General features: G+C 47.9%; 1 protein-coding gene across 11 annotated transcripts in view; it reads right to left on the minus strand.

Moving 5' to 3' along the window:
* ncor2 (nuclear receptor corepressor 2) overlaps positions 1-15987 on the minus strand; it is a 143131-nt gene that overhangs the window by 93531 nt on the left and 33613 nt on the right. For all 11 annotated transcript variants that reach the window (XM_036527022.1, XM_036527021.1, XM_036527026.1 and 8 more), the window contains exons 2-3: positions 11192-11386; positions 8317-8447 (exon numbers count right to left, since the gene is read on the minus strand). In XM_036527022.1, coding sequence (XP_036382915.1) covers positions 8317-8447; positions 11192-11296 — 236 coding nt within the window. In that variant the 5' untranslated portion in view covers positions 11297-11386. The remainder of the gene's footprint in view (positions 1-8316; positions 8448-11191; positions 11387-15987) is intronic.

The raw sequence follows: 15987 nt of genomic DNA on the forward strand, positions 1-15987 counted from the left end.
TGCCTCCCTATGTCCTAGAAAGAGCTTCGCGGCTCTCTGATCTCCACCTGTGCAGGAGCCACACGTGACCCCTTTTACCTCCTACAGCTCTCTCTTCTCTCTCCTGACCGGCAACGCTGCTTTTTAGTATTACGCTTAGTATTACATTATATTCATCATTTTTATGAACTGTTATTAAAACGTCTTCACACTTGACTGCCTGCCAGGTGCCTGTCATCCCTGGAGCATCTTCACTAAGGGTGTCGAGGTTCACTACAGTCATAGTTTGGGTCACAGAATGTGTACGTAGTAGGGTATGTGTACAAATTTTATGTTGACAGACGCAGTTGCAAGGGTTCACGCCTGGGCAAAAAATATTTTTGACAAAAATGAACTTTGCTTTTATTTGCTTATATATTCATTTTTTTGGCAAATGCTTTTCCTCAGAGCAATTTAATAGGGAATACTAAAAGGCAAAACACAGCCATCACCAACAAACAACACGAACTGTAATTTTGATACAGACCTGACAACATAGTATTAGTCAGGGCTTTAGTGAGAGATTTATTGCTTTATTCGTTTACTTTGCTAATTGGTTGCTTTCAGTAGTTGATACGACTAAGAATAACAGCTACTGCAGCTAGCTGACTGTTTGAAGAAACACAGCCATAGTCGAGTTGCTATACCAAGGCAACAAGCTATAGTCGCAAATCTAGCAAGCTAAATTTTTACACATGACTATATTTGCCTGAGTACCTCATTTCGTTCCCTGTCATGTACAACATATCCTGGAATGACAATAAAACATCCTTTATCCTTTATTTAACCTCTTCTTTCACTTCATTGCTCCAGAGCCCAACAGGCAGCGTAATCAGCACCAACTGAGCTATGAGGATGTTATGATAATTACTTGCATGCTTTTAATCCAGTCCATTTTGCCATTTTATTCATTATTTTTACTCCTTATTAAAATGAGATCACTGGCTGAGGGTACAGCTAATGGTATCTAACCTAAGAGTAAATGCAAGAAAGTCAGAAAGAGCAGCACAAGACGACAGTGGCAGAATAGGTGAACGTTCCTCTGAATTTCCACTGAAATTCCTCTGAAAGCTGAATTCCAGGAACACTTTTTTTTCCAGAGGCAGTTTTTTTTGAGAGGTTGTGCTACGCTGTGCCAACTATAACTAATTTAAATGATACACTAATAGATCTCTGGATTGTAGTCCCTTTCGGGCCTACGCCTCATTGGAAATGGCTTCCGTCTTGGGCCCCGGTTTGTTTTCTTTACACTGTTTGTATTTGTACACAGACATTAGCGTTAGCATACGGGTGGGTCTGCCATGGATTTCTGCCCTTGGCTGCACAGCGCCGGCGGGCTATCAGAAACCAGCTCCTGCCCTGCTGGTGTTCCTCAACACCCTCCAGGACCACGAGAGCAGATTGCGCTGACTCTACCTTCCGTACAGCCTGAAGAGAAACCCATCCATCAGCCCCCAGTGTAATTACCCCACACGCTATTCAGTGCCATACGGAAAAATCTGTGGATGCAAGAACTGCAGGGAGCCGTAGGGAAACAGCATTCATGCAGGGCTGTGTGCTGTTTATCCACGCATGCATTTTTACCTTCCTTTTTGTATCTTTTGGGGAGTGTCACCTATTGAAAATCTAGTTTTGACAGGAATTTGTTACTTTTTTTTTTTTTTGCAAGATAAAATCCCCCAATCACTGTCAAAGCCCCCACCGCACACCAGCTCCCCACACCCCTCCCCCGAGTACCCGGCTAGCGCTATGAATCATCCGTCTGGGATAATGATGTCACGCATGGGAAAATTCAGCAAAGCCTAAGATATGATTACCATGCAGGCGAGGAAAGGATGGTGGATGGGGGGGGGGGCTGCAGTTATTCTTATGCAATCAACCAGGCCATTGAATTTGCATGTGGAAGGTGGAGAGGGGTGGAGTGGGGAGAGCTAAATTAATCCAGTTTTTCTGAATCTAATTGCTTATCATTTACTCTGGTATAAAAAGAGTCCTGTTGTGTGCCATCCTCCACCCCCCCCCCCACCTGCACCCACACACACACACAATTTCACACTTCCTCTTGATTTCCATAGAGGTTTGCCTCTTACATAATCACACCATCAGGCGCTGTGATTTTTTTTCTTCATATTTCTCTCTACTCCACCCCCCCCCTTCCTCCTCCTCTCCTATCTCATGCATGAGTGCACTCAATAATCTGATCCCCAGGGAGGATTTGTCAGGAGAGAAGCTGGGTGGGGGGGGGGGGGTGATACCATCCAGCGACGGGCCTATTTGAATGTTGCGCAGCTCGACCCTATTGTGAATTGAAGACAGATCACGCGTGGCGATAATGTGGCGTTATCGCGGGAGGCAACGCCGCGGTGCCTCGCCACCCCCCCACCCCCACCCCAGTGTGCGGAGCGGGGGAGGCTGAGAGGAAAGGAGAATGCTAACACACAGGGACGGCGAGACAGGACAACACACCCCCGGAGGAGGGGAGCTGAAAGAGACCCAAAGGACGCAATGCAAAGACTGGTCACATACTTGAAAGGCAGCTTAAAGTAACACCGCGGAACGTCTAGACTAGACGCTAATTCCCAGATATCAAATTTGAGGAGGAGAACTGCACACAGCGTTTTTGGAACTTAAGAGGAGACCTGGCATCTTAGTCCCTGGTTTAGAGGCTGAAGCTGAGAAGGCGCTGGATTGTGGGGCCCTGTCTTTGGTTTCTTCGCTCCTCTCCGAGTAGCTGCGGCTTGTGCTAAGCAAGCTGTGCATTGACATGAGGACGAGTTCAAACAGTTCCAGGACATTCGGCACCGCTAGAGAATTCCCGTCAACGTCCAGCAGCGAGAGCGCATAAAGCACACGTGATGAAGTTCTGCTGAAAACATGTCAGATTAAACGACCGGGGTCATGTGACCCGAGCAGGGGAAAGAGGGGAAAGCATAAGCAGTCCCGATACGCGGCCTCCTCTTCACATGACCACACTCGTCTAACCTAGTGCAGAGAGATGCCAGCTCTAATAACATCTGCTTGAGAGTGTGAGTGTGAGTGTGAGTGTGAGTGTCTGTGTGTGTGTGCATGTGTGTGTGTGTCTGTGTGTGTGTGTGCATGTGTGTCTGTGTGTGTGTGTGTGTGCATGTGTGTCTGTGTGTGTGTGTGTGTGTGTGTGTGTGTGTGTGTGTGTGTGTGTGTGTGTGTGTGTGTGTGTGTGTCCATGTGCGTGCTTTCCTCCTCCTCTCCTGAGGTTCTGCGAGTTTCATTTTTAATCTGGTTGGACAGGGGTTAGTCACTGGGCTGGATGCGGCTTTTGAGGGATGACGCACGCAAGCCTCGTCTGCAGCGGAGAGGGGGAGAGGGAGATCGGAGATAAGGTCGGAAATGCGGGGCCTCGCCCTGCCTGAGCGTGCACACACTTGACGGAGAGGAGCGGCTAAGTGTGAACAGATGTCCGACGCAGCTGAGAGACCGGCGCTTGGAGAGGTACCGGCTTTTCACGCGGTTAGACACAACAAGACGAAATGGAAACCCGAGCGTTTCCCCCTGAAACGCGCTCCCGCTGGCCTCGCGGGTGCATCGGTGGAAGCCTGCGGAAGATTCCCAGGGCCTTGCCAAAGGTTCACACCCCTGGGCAGAAGGGGACCGTTGTATGGCCACTCTCCGGACAAGCCCGGGTGCACGGAAAAGGGCAAAGGAAGCGGCATTATGGCCAACCCGCTCTCCTTCTCCTGCTCCCTCTCTCTCGCCTCCGCTTCTCAGTCGTAGGTTTTAAATGGGCCGGTTGGCTTGCGCAGAGGAGATAAGGTTATTGACAGACGGGGGGCCCCGCCGGTGGATTCCTTTCGGATGGACTCCGACAGCCTCCAAGCGCTACTCTGTACACGCAGGTGCCTGTAAAGTGGTCTTTGATGCGATACAGTAAAACGCACTCTGCTTTCACTCCCCCAGGTTAGAGAACGCCCAGGGCATTAGAGATAGAGATATGAGAAAAGAGGAAGCGAGAGCGATGAGGGAAGATAGCGAGAGGCAGACAGAGTGAGAAAGAGAGCGAGCGAGAGCGAGAGAGAGAGAGAGAGAGAGAGAGAGGGAGAGGGACGGAGACCGAGAAAATAAACAACATAGTATTTCCAAAGATCTCAGCAGTTAGTGCTGACAATACCGCAGCCTCTTCAATGATACCACAGGACGCCAGGGAAATTTCATGTTTATTAATGAACGGTTCCCAATGCAGGGGCGCCGCTTCCCCCATTCAAAACTAAGGTTGCAATAAAACTTAGACGTGACGTCAAAACGGTAATTAAAGGTCTCGCACGGAGGATCCGGTGCAGTGTTCCGCTCCGTAGGGTGACCACTGATGCGCAAAAACGCGTGCAAGTCTGTCTCATCCCTCCCCATTTCTTGAAATGACAGCGAAGGCTGGGCCTGCTCATAGCAACTGTGATCAGTCCATGCCATTACCCTATCACCATGGAAGGGTAACCTGAATGGAGGGATTCATTATTTGAGGATTGGGGCCGCGGTGCCTCGTTGGGTATGCCGGCAGCGTATCGCCGCACTCTCCCATTCCAAAGACATCTCTCTCTGCTACAAAGGCCTTTATTGAGCGAGTTTTCACCTGAATATGAATGACCTTTCCAAGAGACGGAGGCACAGGAGACGGGACTACCTGGCAAAGGCTCGCGGGGGGGGGGGCCTCTGAATGGGGGAGGGTGGCAGGAATTCAAAGGTAAAGCAAATTCTCGGCGCGCCGAGGATCGAAACTCGCTACACGCTGGAGGAAAGCAGGAGAGCCGAACAGGGAGGAGGAGGATAAACACTTCAGAGGGGTGAGGGGAAGGGGGGAGGAGGGGGGGTTCATTCAGGTGGAAAGCCTGCCGGCGACTGCCATCCACTCTCAGAGAAATCTGAGCCATTCCCCTCTTCCTTTCCATTAAAAACAAGGCGTATTTATCACCTAAAATACGAAAGGTGTCAGGGTAAAAGAAAAGAGAAAGAGAGGGAAAAAAAGGATGTCAGGATCTCACGTGGCGTAGGGCCGCACCTCCAGGAAAACGGACAAAAAGAGAGAGAGGGCAAGGAAAAAAAAAACGGCAAAGAAACTGCTCTCTCTCTCACTCAAAGTGTGGATTGGATTTGAGGCTTGAGGCGCAGTGTAGAGGAAGAATGCGAGAGTGCTGATCTCTGTTTAATCTTGCTGAAATCAGGCCACGGCAGGCAGGGGAGCGGGGCCTCCGGAGCCCCGGCACAGTGCAGTGCAGTGCCGTCAGCGTGCGGTGAGGAGCCAAGGAGACGCGCTCCTCAGAAGGGCCCCCGATCCTGCCTGACTGACACTCCGCCGGGGGGTGGGGGGGTTGGGGGTGCAGTCCCTGTAAAACCGACTCCCCTCCCGCAAACGCTTCCGCCCTGCTGCTGCGGGGCCACTCCGCGTTTCACACACAGCCAAACAATGGCCCGTCATACATCTGTCTGTGGCCTGTGACCTGAGGGGACATGCATTCATCAGAGGGCCTTCTTCCCTCCCTACACTCACACACATGCGCGCAACACACACACACACACGCACGCACACACACACACACAGGGATATGCACATACATGCACAAATTCGCACACACGCATTTGCAAACATCGACACAGACACACAAACACGCAAAACCCATACACACATTTATATATAGACATGTGTGCACACATGAATATACACATGCACGCACATATACATGTATATACATTATACACACACATATATATATATATATATATATATATATACATATATATATATATATACATATATACACACACACACTCACACAAGCTTGCCAGTTCTCTTTTTAATCAGGTTGTGAGAAAGCCAGACAGAAAAGGAAACTTCTTTGTGGTGTTCTATTCTTAATATCACGGACAGCCTATCTATCAGAGATGCAGCATCCACAAACTGACGCTGGAAGAAAAAAATGAGCAGCCAGCTTGGGGCCCATTCTACCTGTCATGCGAAATTCCTTCCTTTCGTCTCCTGCAGCCCTTGAGAGGTAGAGCAGGACTGAACAAACAATCAGGCCTCTGGTGTAAGCAGGGAGCCCGAGCCAGCAGAGCGGGGAGTGGATGGGCCTTGGAGCAGGCAACCCCAGAGAGCCTCACCATCCGTGAGTTTTCTATTACCCTCTTCCTGCCACTGAGCTTGTTAGAGGGCAGCAAGCACGCTACCGTGCCACAGCAGGCCGTGAACGCAGATACTGACACTGACAGACAGCCGTTCCCACACAGAGCACCGAGTACGTGTGCATTTCCTGTAAAGCAGGGTTTGGGGGGAGGGGGCAGGGGAGTTACATATATTTCTATATATAAAATACTGTTCTTCACAACAACGGACATGTAAGCAATTAGAAGAATGCAGACTGTACGACATTTAGATTTGTTTCGCCCTTATACGCTCTACAGTTTCGTAGCTGCAGTCTGCGGTGTGGCGCAATGATAACAGGATAATTCAACCACAGTTTTAGAAGCGTACGCGTTTTTCCTCATCATTGCTAAAGCAGAAATCCGCAGCAATGAGACGTTATTTGTCTATTTACACAAAGCAATTCGACCAGGAAATCTGAAATTCTTTCGCGGTTCTATAAAGAACCGCACAGCATCTGAAGCCTCAGACAAAAGCGCAGAAGGCATTCTGCGGTCTCTCTGGGTAGCACAGCCTCACAGTGCATCCAGGGGGCTGGAGGCGGGAAGGGGAAAAACACTGGAGGGATCGCTGTAGATTTCATCTGAAATCTTGTGAAATTATTGCATGAAAAAAAATCGCAATTACGAAGCCTCCCTGCGAAGGCTCGAAGCATCCTTTTCTTGGCTTAATGCATCCAGCGCCAACACCTAGGTATCTAGGTAAGGGCTCATACTGAGATTGTAACATTCAATGACTTGCCATAGAGTCTACGATTAAACACCCGTTCAGTTGAGCAGGGAAGTGCAGCATTACGGCTAGTGAAATCTGAGACATTAAAGGAGGATCTCTTTCCACTGAGCTGGTTTTACGCACTTTGAATAACATTTGAATAACCATTACACTGTAAGGTAACCAACCGTGTAAATATATGTATTCATTTGCAGCTCAGCGTTGCTTTAAGCCACCCAACATTTAAAGCTGAGGTTGCACGTCTGATTCACAGCTGGGCTGATGTTTCTGTCCTTATGATAATATTTAATTGCCCCAATCAATGTCCGTTAGTATAAATGAGTGATGCGTAACAATGTCACACTGGATAAGGGCATCGGCTAAGCAGGTGAGACTAATAAACAAGAAAATGAATGAGCACAAGGTAAAAATAAATGAGCTGAAGAAAGAAAGCCCACATGAAGACAAAGTTCTGTGGCATTTTCAGGTTCTTAAGGGAGAGGCGAGGTGTGAGGTTTTGCTCTGTATTATTCATGAGTACAAAGGCCTGCCGCTTGACTCGTACGCGGTCAGCGCGACACATGAGCGAGCTTGCTTATGCTCCTTAAACCGCTCTCCTGAAAAGGATCCGCATCAGGGTTGAAATAGGGTGAGTATAGCCAGAGGCACTCATTAATGAGGGATCCTTCAGTTGTGCTCCATCTACGTTTTGAAAGGCCTCCCTTTGTTCATGCGCCATTATGCTAAAGGCACACGTCCCGGCATAAATAAACAGCGCTCCACCGGAAAACAAAAGGATTACCCCCTCTCCTATTGATGCTGCAGTTCCATTACGTGTCATCAGAGTGCGTCTCCCGCTAATTGGAGAACGGGAGGACTCCCAGCCAAGGAGGCTAGCATTCAGATGGTAAACCACCAATTATGGCAAAATAGCTGTCTCCTCTTACCTCCGCCACAAAACCACAGTTTGATGTTCGCAGATGCCATGGTATAAAAAAAGGCCCTGAGTGGCTGCCTCGCTGCCTCTGAACGCCGGGCGTGCACGTGAACACAAGCGGTGACTCATCTATGTAGACGAGTTCGCACAGGTAAACCTGGGTACGTTCCAGCCACTGAAACCTTGAAATCCCCCTTACCACACTCACATACCTCCAAAAAAAAGTACATTACGATGTTAAGAAAGGAGAAGGAAAGGTCACATAACTCTTAATAATTAAGGAATTGTTAACGCCTAAAGTGGTCTGAATTAATGACCCACTTTGAAAAAATGTTGAATTTTATGAACCTATTCTGAAACAACTGTTCAGGGGATATGCAACAATGAAAAAAGGATAAAGGGTAAATAAATTATGATTTGATGGAAACGTGGACAGACACAGAAGGACAGGGTGACAGGACAGTGCGAGAGAGAGCAGGCTAACCTCTCGTTCCCCGGCTGGAACTCGGACAGCAGCGAGGGCCGGCGGCGGTGGTGGGGCTGGGCCAGGGCCGCATGGGGAACGTGGGAAGTGTAGTCCCGCGAGTGAGGGTGGTAGTCAGCCAGTCCTACCTCCTGAAACACAACAAAGCACAGTCACGCTCGCGCTCAGACCCCAGGGACCCGGCCGACAGGGATTCTCCTTCTGAGAAGACTGCCGCTGGTGCTGTGGAATCTCATATTGACATTAGAAATGACATGAAACACATTGTGTGACGGATAAAGAGAATACATGCATTGTGATGGGAGTTTTGGAAACAGAACCAGCTGCCTTCTCTGCGACTTCAGACAGGGCCGAGGAATTTGCCGGGATGTTTGATTAACGAGTCCAGAGGCTCTGGCCTTGATTGAAACTGGCAACTACATCATTTTTCTCTCAACATACTTTATTATCCTGCAGCGCGGAGCGTCTCACTGCCCGTCACCTCGTGTCTGCAGAGTGGAGAGCTGCCAGCCGAAAGCCTGAGTCAGGCTGCGTTTAATGGAGAGGCAGTCTCCAGAGCCCACGGCAGACCCTCCCCCTCTTCATCCCTCGCCCTCTCTCCATCTCTCCATCTCTCTGCCTCTACCCATCGAGTGTGTAAAACTTCCCTCTCCTTCTCTCCATCACTCCATCTCTCTGTCTGTCTTCCCTCACATAGCTCCCTCTCCCTCTTTATCCACCCCCCTTCCCTCTACTGATGCCTCTCCCTCTCTATCCATCTCTCTCCCTCCCTCCACTCCTCTCCTCTCTCTCCATCCACTGCGCATGTGAAAGCTCTCTCCCCCCTTTCCACCTCTCTCCATCCCTGTGGCTCTCCCCTCACATTTGTGAAAGCACCCTCTCCCTCTCTCCGCTCCTCTCCCTCTCTCCCCTCCTTTCTCTCCTCGCGTGTGTAAAAGCAGCCTCTCCGCTTTGCCCTCCCCTGCTCCCCCGGGGGGGGGGTAACAGGCCGGGTGCGAGTGTCTCCCCGCATCTCCCCGTCACCGCGGTGATGAGCGGGGAGCGCGGGGGATTGGCCCCCGGGTGCCTGTTTCTAACGCCGGCTGAGTGAGTGAGCGAGCGCGTGACGCTCTCCTCCTCCAGGAGGAGCTCAGAAAGCAGGTTACATCCAGTTGTTTAATCAATTATTTAACCAGCTAAATATAAACTGCGTGACTCCTGGAGCCTTGGGAGGCAGGCAGGGCCGCTCCCTGTCGTCAGCGGTGTAGAACAGCGATCGGGGAACATCTTTAAGCGCCGCGGTTGGCTTGAGTGCATATGGGAAGACATGGGAACAACCAGAGATGTATGATTCAGTGACAAAATGACTGCAGTGGCAGTTTGTACTCCTGCCTTTCAAACTGAACGAGGAAGAAGGCAGGCCAAAAAAAGGAAAAAAAAAAGCATTAGTGTCGGATATGAGACAGAACAAGATAAGACTTCTCTGCTTTGACATTACCTCTGAGACTCAAAGATAAATACATTATGGAGATGTGGCTGCAGCTCGCTGGCCTAATGAGTTTAGATCTGACAGGAGCGGATAAAGGGAGAGTGAGCGCACAGCGTGTTAGCCCTGGGGGGTGCTGCTCCTTCATGCCCTATCAGACGGCCGCACCCCCCTCTTTCTTGGGGGGCTCTCCTATCTGGGCCTCCCTTCTGATCACGCCGGTCGATTCCATCACTTCATCTCCCTGTGCCGGCGTGAGGCGGAGTACCACTCACCTCTGCGGCTCTCAGGTGGAACCTGCACAAACCCTACATCAATGCTAAAGTCGCGAAATGCTGAGCTGCTATACAGTGAGCTTTAATGTCAAAAGGCGTTTTAGCCATCTTTTATACAAGAGTGCGAGGCTGCGTTGTGATATGCATTCGAGCTGTGGGCTGTGGCACGTTCATCTTAGGAGAGCTTTGTGAGTCTGAGGGCTTTCAGAATCCTCACAGTCCGGGATTATTTTTAGAATGGGAAATGTAGCTTGAAGGAGGCACTTGTGCAGCTCACAGGCAGATAAACAGGCTTTAAATTTCCTCAGATCACTTACGTTTTCATTTTTTTTTCCATAAAATATTTTACTTTTCCCCTTCAGATTCCTTCCCCTTTTTCGTGATGGATGAATAGTATGACGTTGCAGAAGAGTTTAAAGATTTGGAACAGGAGCACATGGAACTGTTTCCAAAATATTCCTGAATTTTCTAATTTTCAACGTCTAAAGTCTATATGTAGTAGTAACTGGTATATATGGTAAGAATTCATTTCTTGTAATACTGAACACATATGTATGTGTATAAATACATTACATATATATTATAAATATGTTATATCTGTGTGTCTATACACACACACACACACAGACACAGACATAAAACAGGTTATGTATCAGGATCTGTTTCACCAAAGGAGAAGGTACTGACCTTACTGAGCTGCAAGTGACAGGTTTTGATCAACAAGTGCTATTCACAAAACAACAGCCACAGCCGTGTTTGGACTGTCTTGGGTTTTCCCCTTTTGACGCCGATTTTACGTTTGTGTTTTAATACTGGTTCTGGTACAGTTCTCTTTTTTATGGTTGAAAGTTACCTTTACTAAAGAGTTACTCAATTCAGTTCACTAGCTACAAATGACATTAATTTCAGCTGCGCAACTTTGTAATTACAAACAGAATTTGGCTGTGCCTAATTGGATAGCTAATCAAATCACACTCATTAGTTAGAATGTTAGAAAACTGTTTTCAGTGGGAAGGTAACTTCCACTTCATGTAACTGTCACATTAAGCAAAAATAAAAATACATGAATGCTGCAAGTGCTTAGCGAGCTGCTGTGGGACAGATGTCCCGTAATGAGGGGTGTCCCGGGGCTTACTGTGTGCGCCCGGGCCAGCTGCAGGGGCAGGGCGGCGGGGGTGGCCAGGTGTCGGGCGTCCACGGCCCGCCGGCCCTGCGGCACAGGCTGGGGGTGGGCGGACATGCTGGGGCGGCGGGTCCCTCTACAGGCGGCGGGTGGGCATGGCTGCACCGCAGGCGCCGTGCATTATGGGTACTTCCTGTGGCCGACAACCTGCGGAAAACACAGGGAGAGCAGACGGATGGTGGAGTTAGCTTTCGTGGGAGGGAAAAAAAACATCACATTATCATCATTTACTGAACCCTTTTGTACTGCCTTCTGGAATAGGTGGCATACTCCATTTAAAAAAAGTGATCACGTCATTTCAAGTGAGAGTTACTGTAGACAGATACGGAGATACATTTACATTTATTCATTTGGTAGACAAAACAGAAAACGAAGCAGAAAACCCAAGCAAAAAGGAGTCAACAATATTAGAAGCACTGCATGACCAAATTTCAATAGTTGGTCAGACAAGGTATAGGCTAGTTGGTAGAGATAAAAGTGTATGAAACCACAGATCGATTTTTTTTTATGGAAAAGAACGTTTACGATATAAGGAATTGCTTTGAGTGATAGTGTTTCAAGTGTTCAGGTGAGTGCAGAAGAGCGGTGTCTTCAGATTTTTCTGGAAGATAGTGAGGGACACTACAGCGGCGTTGCTGGGTATGATGGGATGCGATATGTCTGGGAAAGCGCTCGCTCTTCTCTGTGAGCAGCTGAACAGCTGCTGGGGCCTCCATCGCTCCCGCTGGAGAGGAGTCAAAGATCCTGCACCTGCCCGGGCCGGATGCGTCTCCCCTCCACACTAAACAGCCTTCGCCCCTCTGACTGGGGGCTCTGTCTTTCTCACGCGCTGCTAATGCCAGCGCTGCTAATGCCAGCAGCTGATCGGCTCCCATTCGGAGCCCCGGGCCCATTCCAAGGGCAAAGAGGTTCGCCCGGCCCGGCGCACACAGGCTAACACAGGCGAGGATTCAGAATGAAGAGATAAAAAAAGAACAGAATGTTTGAAGACGCCCCCAAACCCCCCAACCCACCCGCAGATTTCAAATTCTTATGGAAATGAGATCACTCATCCTTGACAACAGAGCGGTGCGGAAAATCAGAAATTAAAATATAAGGCAGGAGTGGGAATAAGAGGGGGGGGATAATCCTCTTATGGTTTTCAGGCAGATTCCAGCACGGAGCGGGGAAGGAGAGGGGATTTTGTTGACTCGCTGGGAAATTAACCTCTGCCGCCAGCGTGTGTGGAACTAGGTGAAACGGTGCTGCTTTTCCCTGCTAGCCGTTTCTACAGAAGCTTGTTTCTCAGGCTGGAATCCAGACCTGCTGCTTTGCTCAAGTCAATGAGCGAATGGCAGTGAGTTGCCAGAACGGCGTACAAGAGGGACAGTCAATGTGAACGACCTTGGAAATCACTCTCCCGGTGGGAGCCCCATCACACAGAAGGGGAGTTACTCATATGCAGGCCTGCCAGGACAATCTTTCCTTGCTTTGGTTTAAACAGATAAAAGCGACATTTATAGTTCAGCGTGCATTTTTCAGTCTTCACCTGGTATGTTTTCAGGAGGATTTCACACAGATAAACACTGACATGTTGGACAACAAAGCAGACACTGACCCGGTTCTGGTGCCAACTGACTTCAACTTGCTTCACTTAAACAACATGCTCTGGAACATTCCAACAGCATGTGTCCATTCCGGCCTCTTTCCTAAACACTAAAATTCCATTCAAAATGCAAACTGAACAAGCAAATAATACATCAGTGTTTTGAATATCTGAAATTACAGACCATCTCGCACTTTGGGACATCACAATGCATTTTTGCATTTTCAGTAACAACACCGCCAACATGCACATTAACTGCACTGCACACGCAACTGCCCTCCTATAGCAGTCCCTCCGTGACATGTTCATTCTTTGCCTGTGTAAAACTGACTATTAATCCTGTCAATGTAATGTGGTACTTCCCAGAGTCTCATGTTCCTCAGCACGCCTGCAGGGACCCCCTATTTGTGTGGTCTGGCTCGGTAAGGAGCCTGCAAAGGGATTTTCTACCTGTTGTTTCACCAGCAGGCACGTAAAATTACTTTCACATCAACCAGCAATTCACTCACATTCCGCTACAGTCGACAGGCTCTTCCGCCCTGTCCCCACACAACTTCTCCTGCAACTGCCAAACTTGGGGTGTTTTCGCATTAGCAGAATAGCATTCGGAAGCCTTTTGTCCCCCTGCATTTACTGACGTGATTGAGGTGTGAAAGCACGAAAGGGACAATCACAGCCGCCACAAATGAATTGCAGCAGGGGAACCTTAGTTTGGGAGACACAGCATTACCCCAAAAATGTCACTGTTAATGTGCTGGGCCTTAAATCTCAGAGTGCCTTGAGAGGCTCCAGATAGCACAGATGATGAGTAACTGAACTTCTGCTCAAATCTAAATTAAAAATGACCCTGAATCCATTGACAGAGATCACAGTAGTCCATTCAGATTATTACTGCTACAAACACAGAACACCCAACTCCGAATGCATGAGACGCAAAAACATGGAAATCCTTACAAAAGTATCTGAATGTGTAACTTTTATAGTGTCTTTTCTTTTGCAAATATGCAATATGAGGTATCTTATTGGTTTTGCAAGCTAAAGGTCCTTAACTAGGCCCATTTCAGTGGGAAGCATTAGAGGCATTTTGCCTCAGAACAAGAACAAACACCTATGGAAGACCAAAAAATTCCACACATTACTACACAAGTCATTCTGATGGCGCTAATGCCGTTTTTACCAGAACCTTTCTGTTCCCTGCGCCCTGCGGGAGTTAAGGGAAATTAATGTTTATCGAAGATTAACGATAAAAATCAAATCCAGGCAAGCCTACTCCAACCATAAATAGAGAGAGATTTATGATAACCTGATGCCAGAAATGAAATGCAATGACCATTCAAAACGCAAAAAAGCGCTCAGCAAAGCAAATCAGGTCATGCACATTACAGCTCCAATCTTTGCTGAGGGGTTGAATTAGCCTCTTAATGTCTCACTGTTAAACAAATTGTTTTTCTGCTTTGCGTCAGCCTGCTGTTCCTTGTCTGGAATGTTATTTGACCTCTCTAACAGTTGACGAAGTGGTTCAGCTTCTTAGAATTTACTCACTCAAGAAAACAACACCAAGCTGCTTCAGCATCTCTTCCTCTTTCGCTGTAAATTACTGTAAATTACTCATTCATGGATTTTTGTTGTGTGACCCCATTGCCAACGGAGGTCAAAAATGCAACTGCATTAAGGCTGTTTTTTTGTTTTCAACAGAAGTCATGGCTATAAATATCTGACCCAAATCCAGCCAGTAATTGGCTGATAACCATTTCGGTGGGCATTCAGTTTTTCCCTATTTATAAAAACCTGAGGAAGACCCTTGTTAATTCTAGATATTTGTGCCTGCTTAGCTAAAAACCCATCAATGGCTGCAGATTATAAACACACTGAAGTCTCCTGCTATTTTCATGTTGGGTGGATTAATGACTGGCTGGCATGGCAAAAAAGTTTTGCAGATTACTGCCAATGTAAGCGCTTCCCAAATTATTTTGATCACATTGATGTTGGCTACAGGTCCATTTGCATTGCCAAGCTATTAACATTTTCCTAGCTAGTTAAATATGGTTGGCACCTAGCTAAAATGAAATGAATACTGCTCTTTTACAAGAACATTTTGTGTCACCTCATTTGAGGCATTGATATTTTAAAAATTATGCCTTTTCTCTTCAGTTTGAAATGGATAATGGATGACTGTGGTTTCACTTCCCCTGTATCCTTCTCTCAAATTCTGCTGGCACAACTGATGGTACCGCATGCTGTCAAGCATCACTGAAATTTTAGAAGAAACAGAAAATTATTCATTTTCCAAAATGTAACTTGAATTGAAGCTGAAGATGTGAGCTGTGACCTGCTTCAGAAGCACTCAGACTTGCTTGTGTTTGCGCATGTAGCCCAACCATTAAAACAGCGGAGTTTTTGTGCTGAAAGTCGCTCTGGTTAAGTCTGCTAAAGGAATGTAATGCAATGTGATGATGTTGGGAGAAATCTGTGAACACGAATCCTAAAATAATCCAAGGTACGTATTAACAGGTATGTGAAATGAACCATGACATGTCATTATTGCTTACTGCACTTCAGCCTTCTCCAGCCTTTTGCTACCTTCCTTACACTCTTACACGAACCGAAAATCTGCCATCGGCAAGCAGTGCCAGCGTACACTCTGAAAGTAGAACTCGAAACAGTCAAAAAGAGGAAGGTCAAAGCTGAGCCAGAAGAGGAACAAGAACCCGGCGGCCGCAAACGGCACTCTCAATGGACGCTCCCAGAGTTCCGAGTTCCGAGAAAGAGAAGCAGCGCTCCCGAACGCAACATGTGATACCACGTCTCCTGCCAAAAGGAGGCATTAAAAACCAAGGCCCTTTCTCCAAGCCTCAGAAGAATGATCACTATTCCTCCGTGTCAGTGAGTCAGGTTTCAGCCCCAGCTTGAACTTACCACGGGGGCACCACCCACTGTGGTTACTGTCTCTAGGCGCAAGCTTTGCCCGACAAGCAATGAAAGTAAAGCTATACGATCTACATACCATAGGGGCTACCAGCTGCAAACTCATTCCAAGAGCTTTCCTATTATTCCATCTCCGTACTCTTTGAGTAAATGTACTTCAGTTTAACATTACGCAGGCTGATGTTGGCTAGCCACGTGGAACTGGGGGCCAAGCAGCGGAGACAGTCTGTCCAAGAGA

This window comes from Megalops cyprinoides, chromosome 4, assembly GCF_013368585.1.
Source record: "Megalops cyprinoides isolate fMegCyp1 chromosome 4, fMegCyp1.pri, whole genome shotgun sequence".
NCBI lineage: Eukaryota > Metazoa > Chordata > Actinopteri > Elopiformes > Megalopidae > Megalops > Megalops cyprinoides.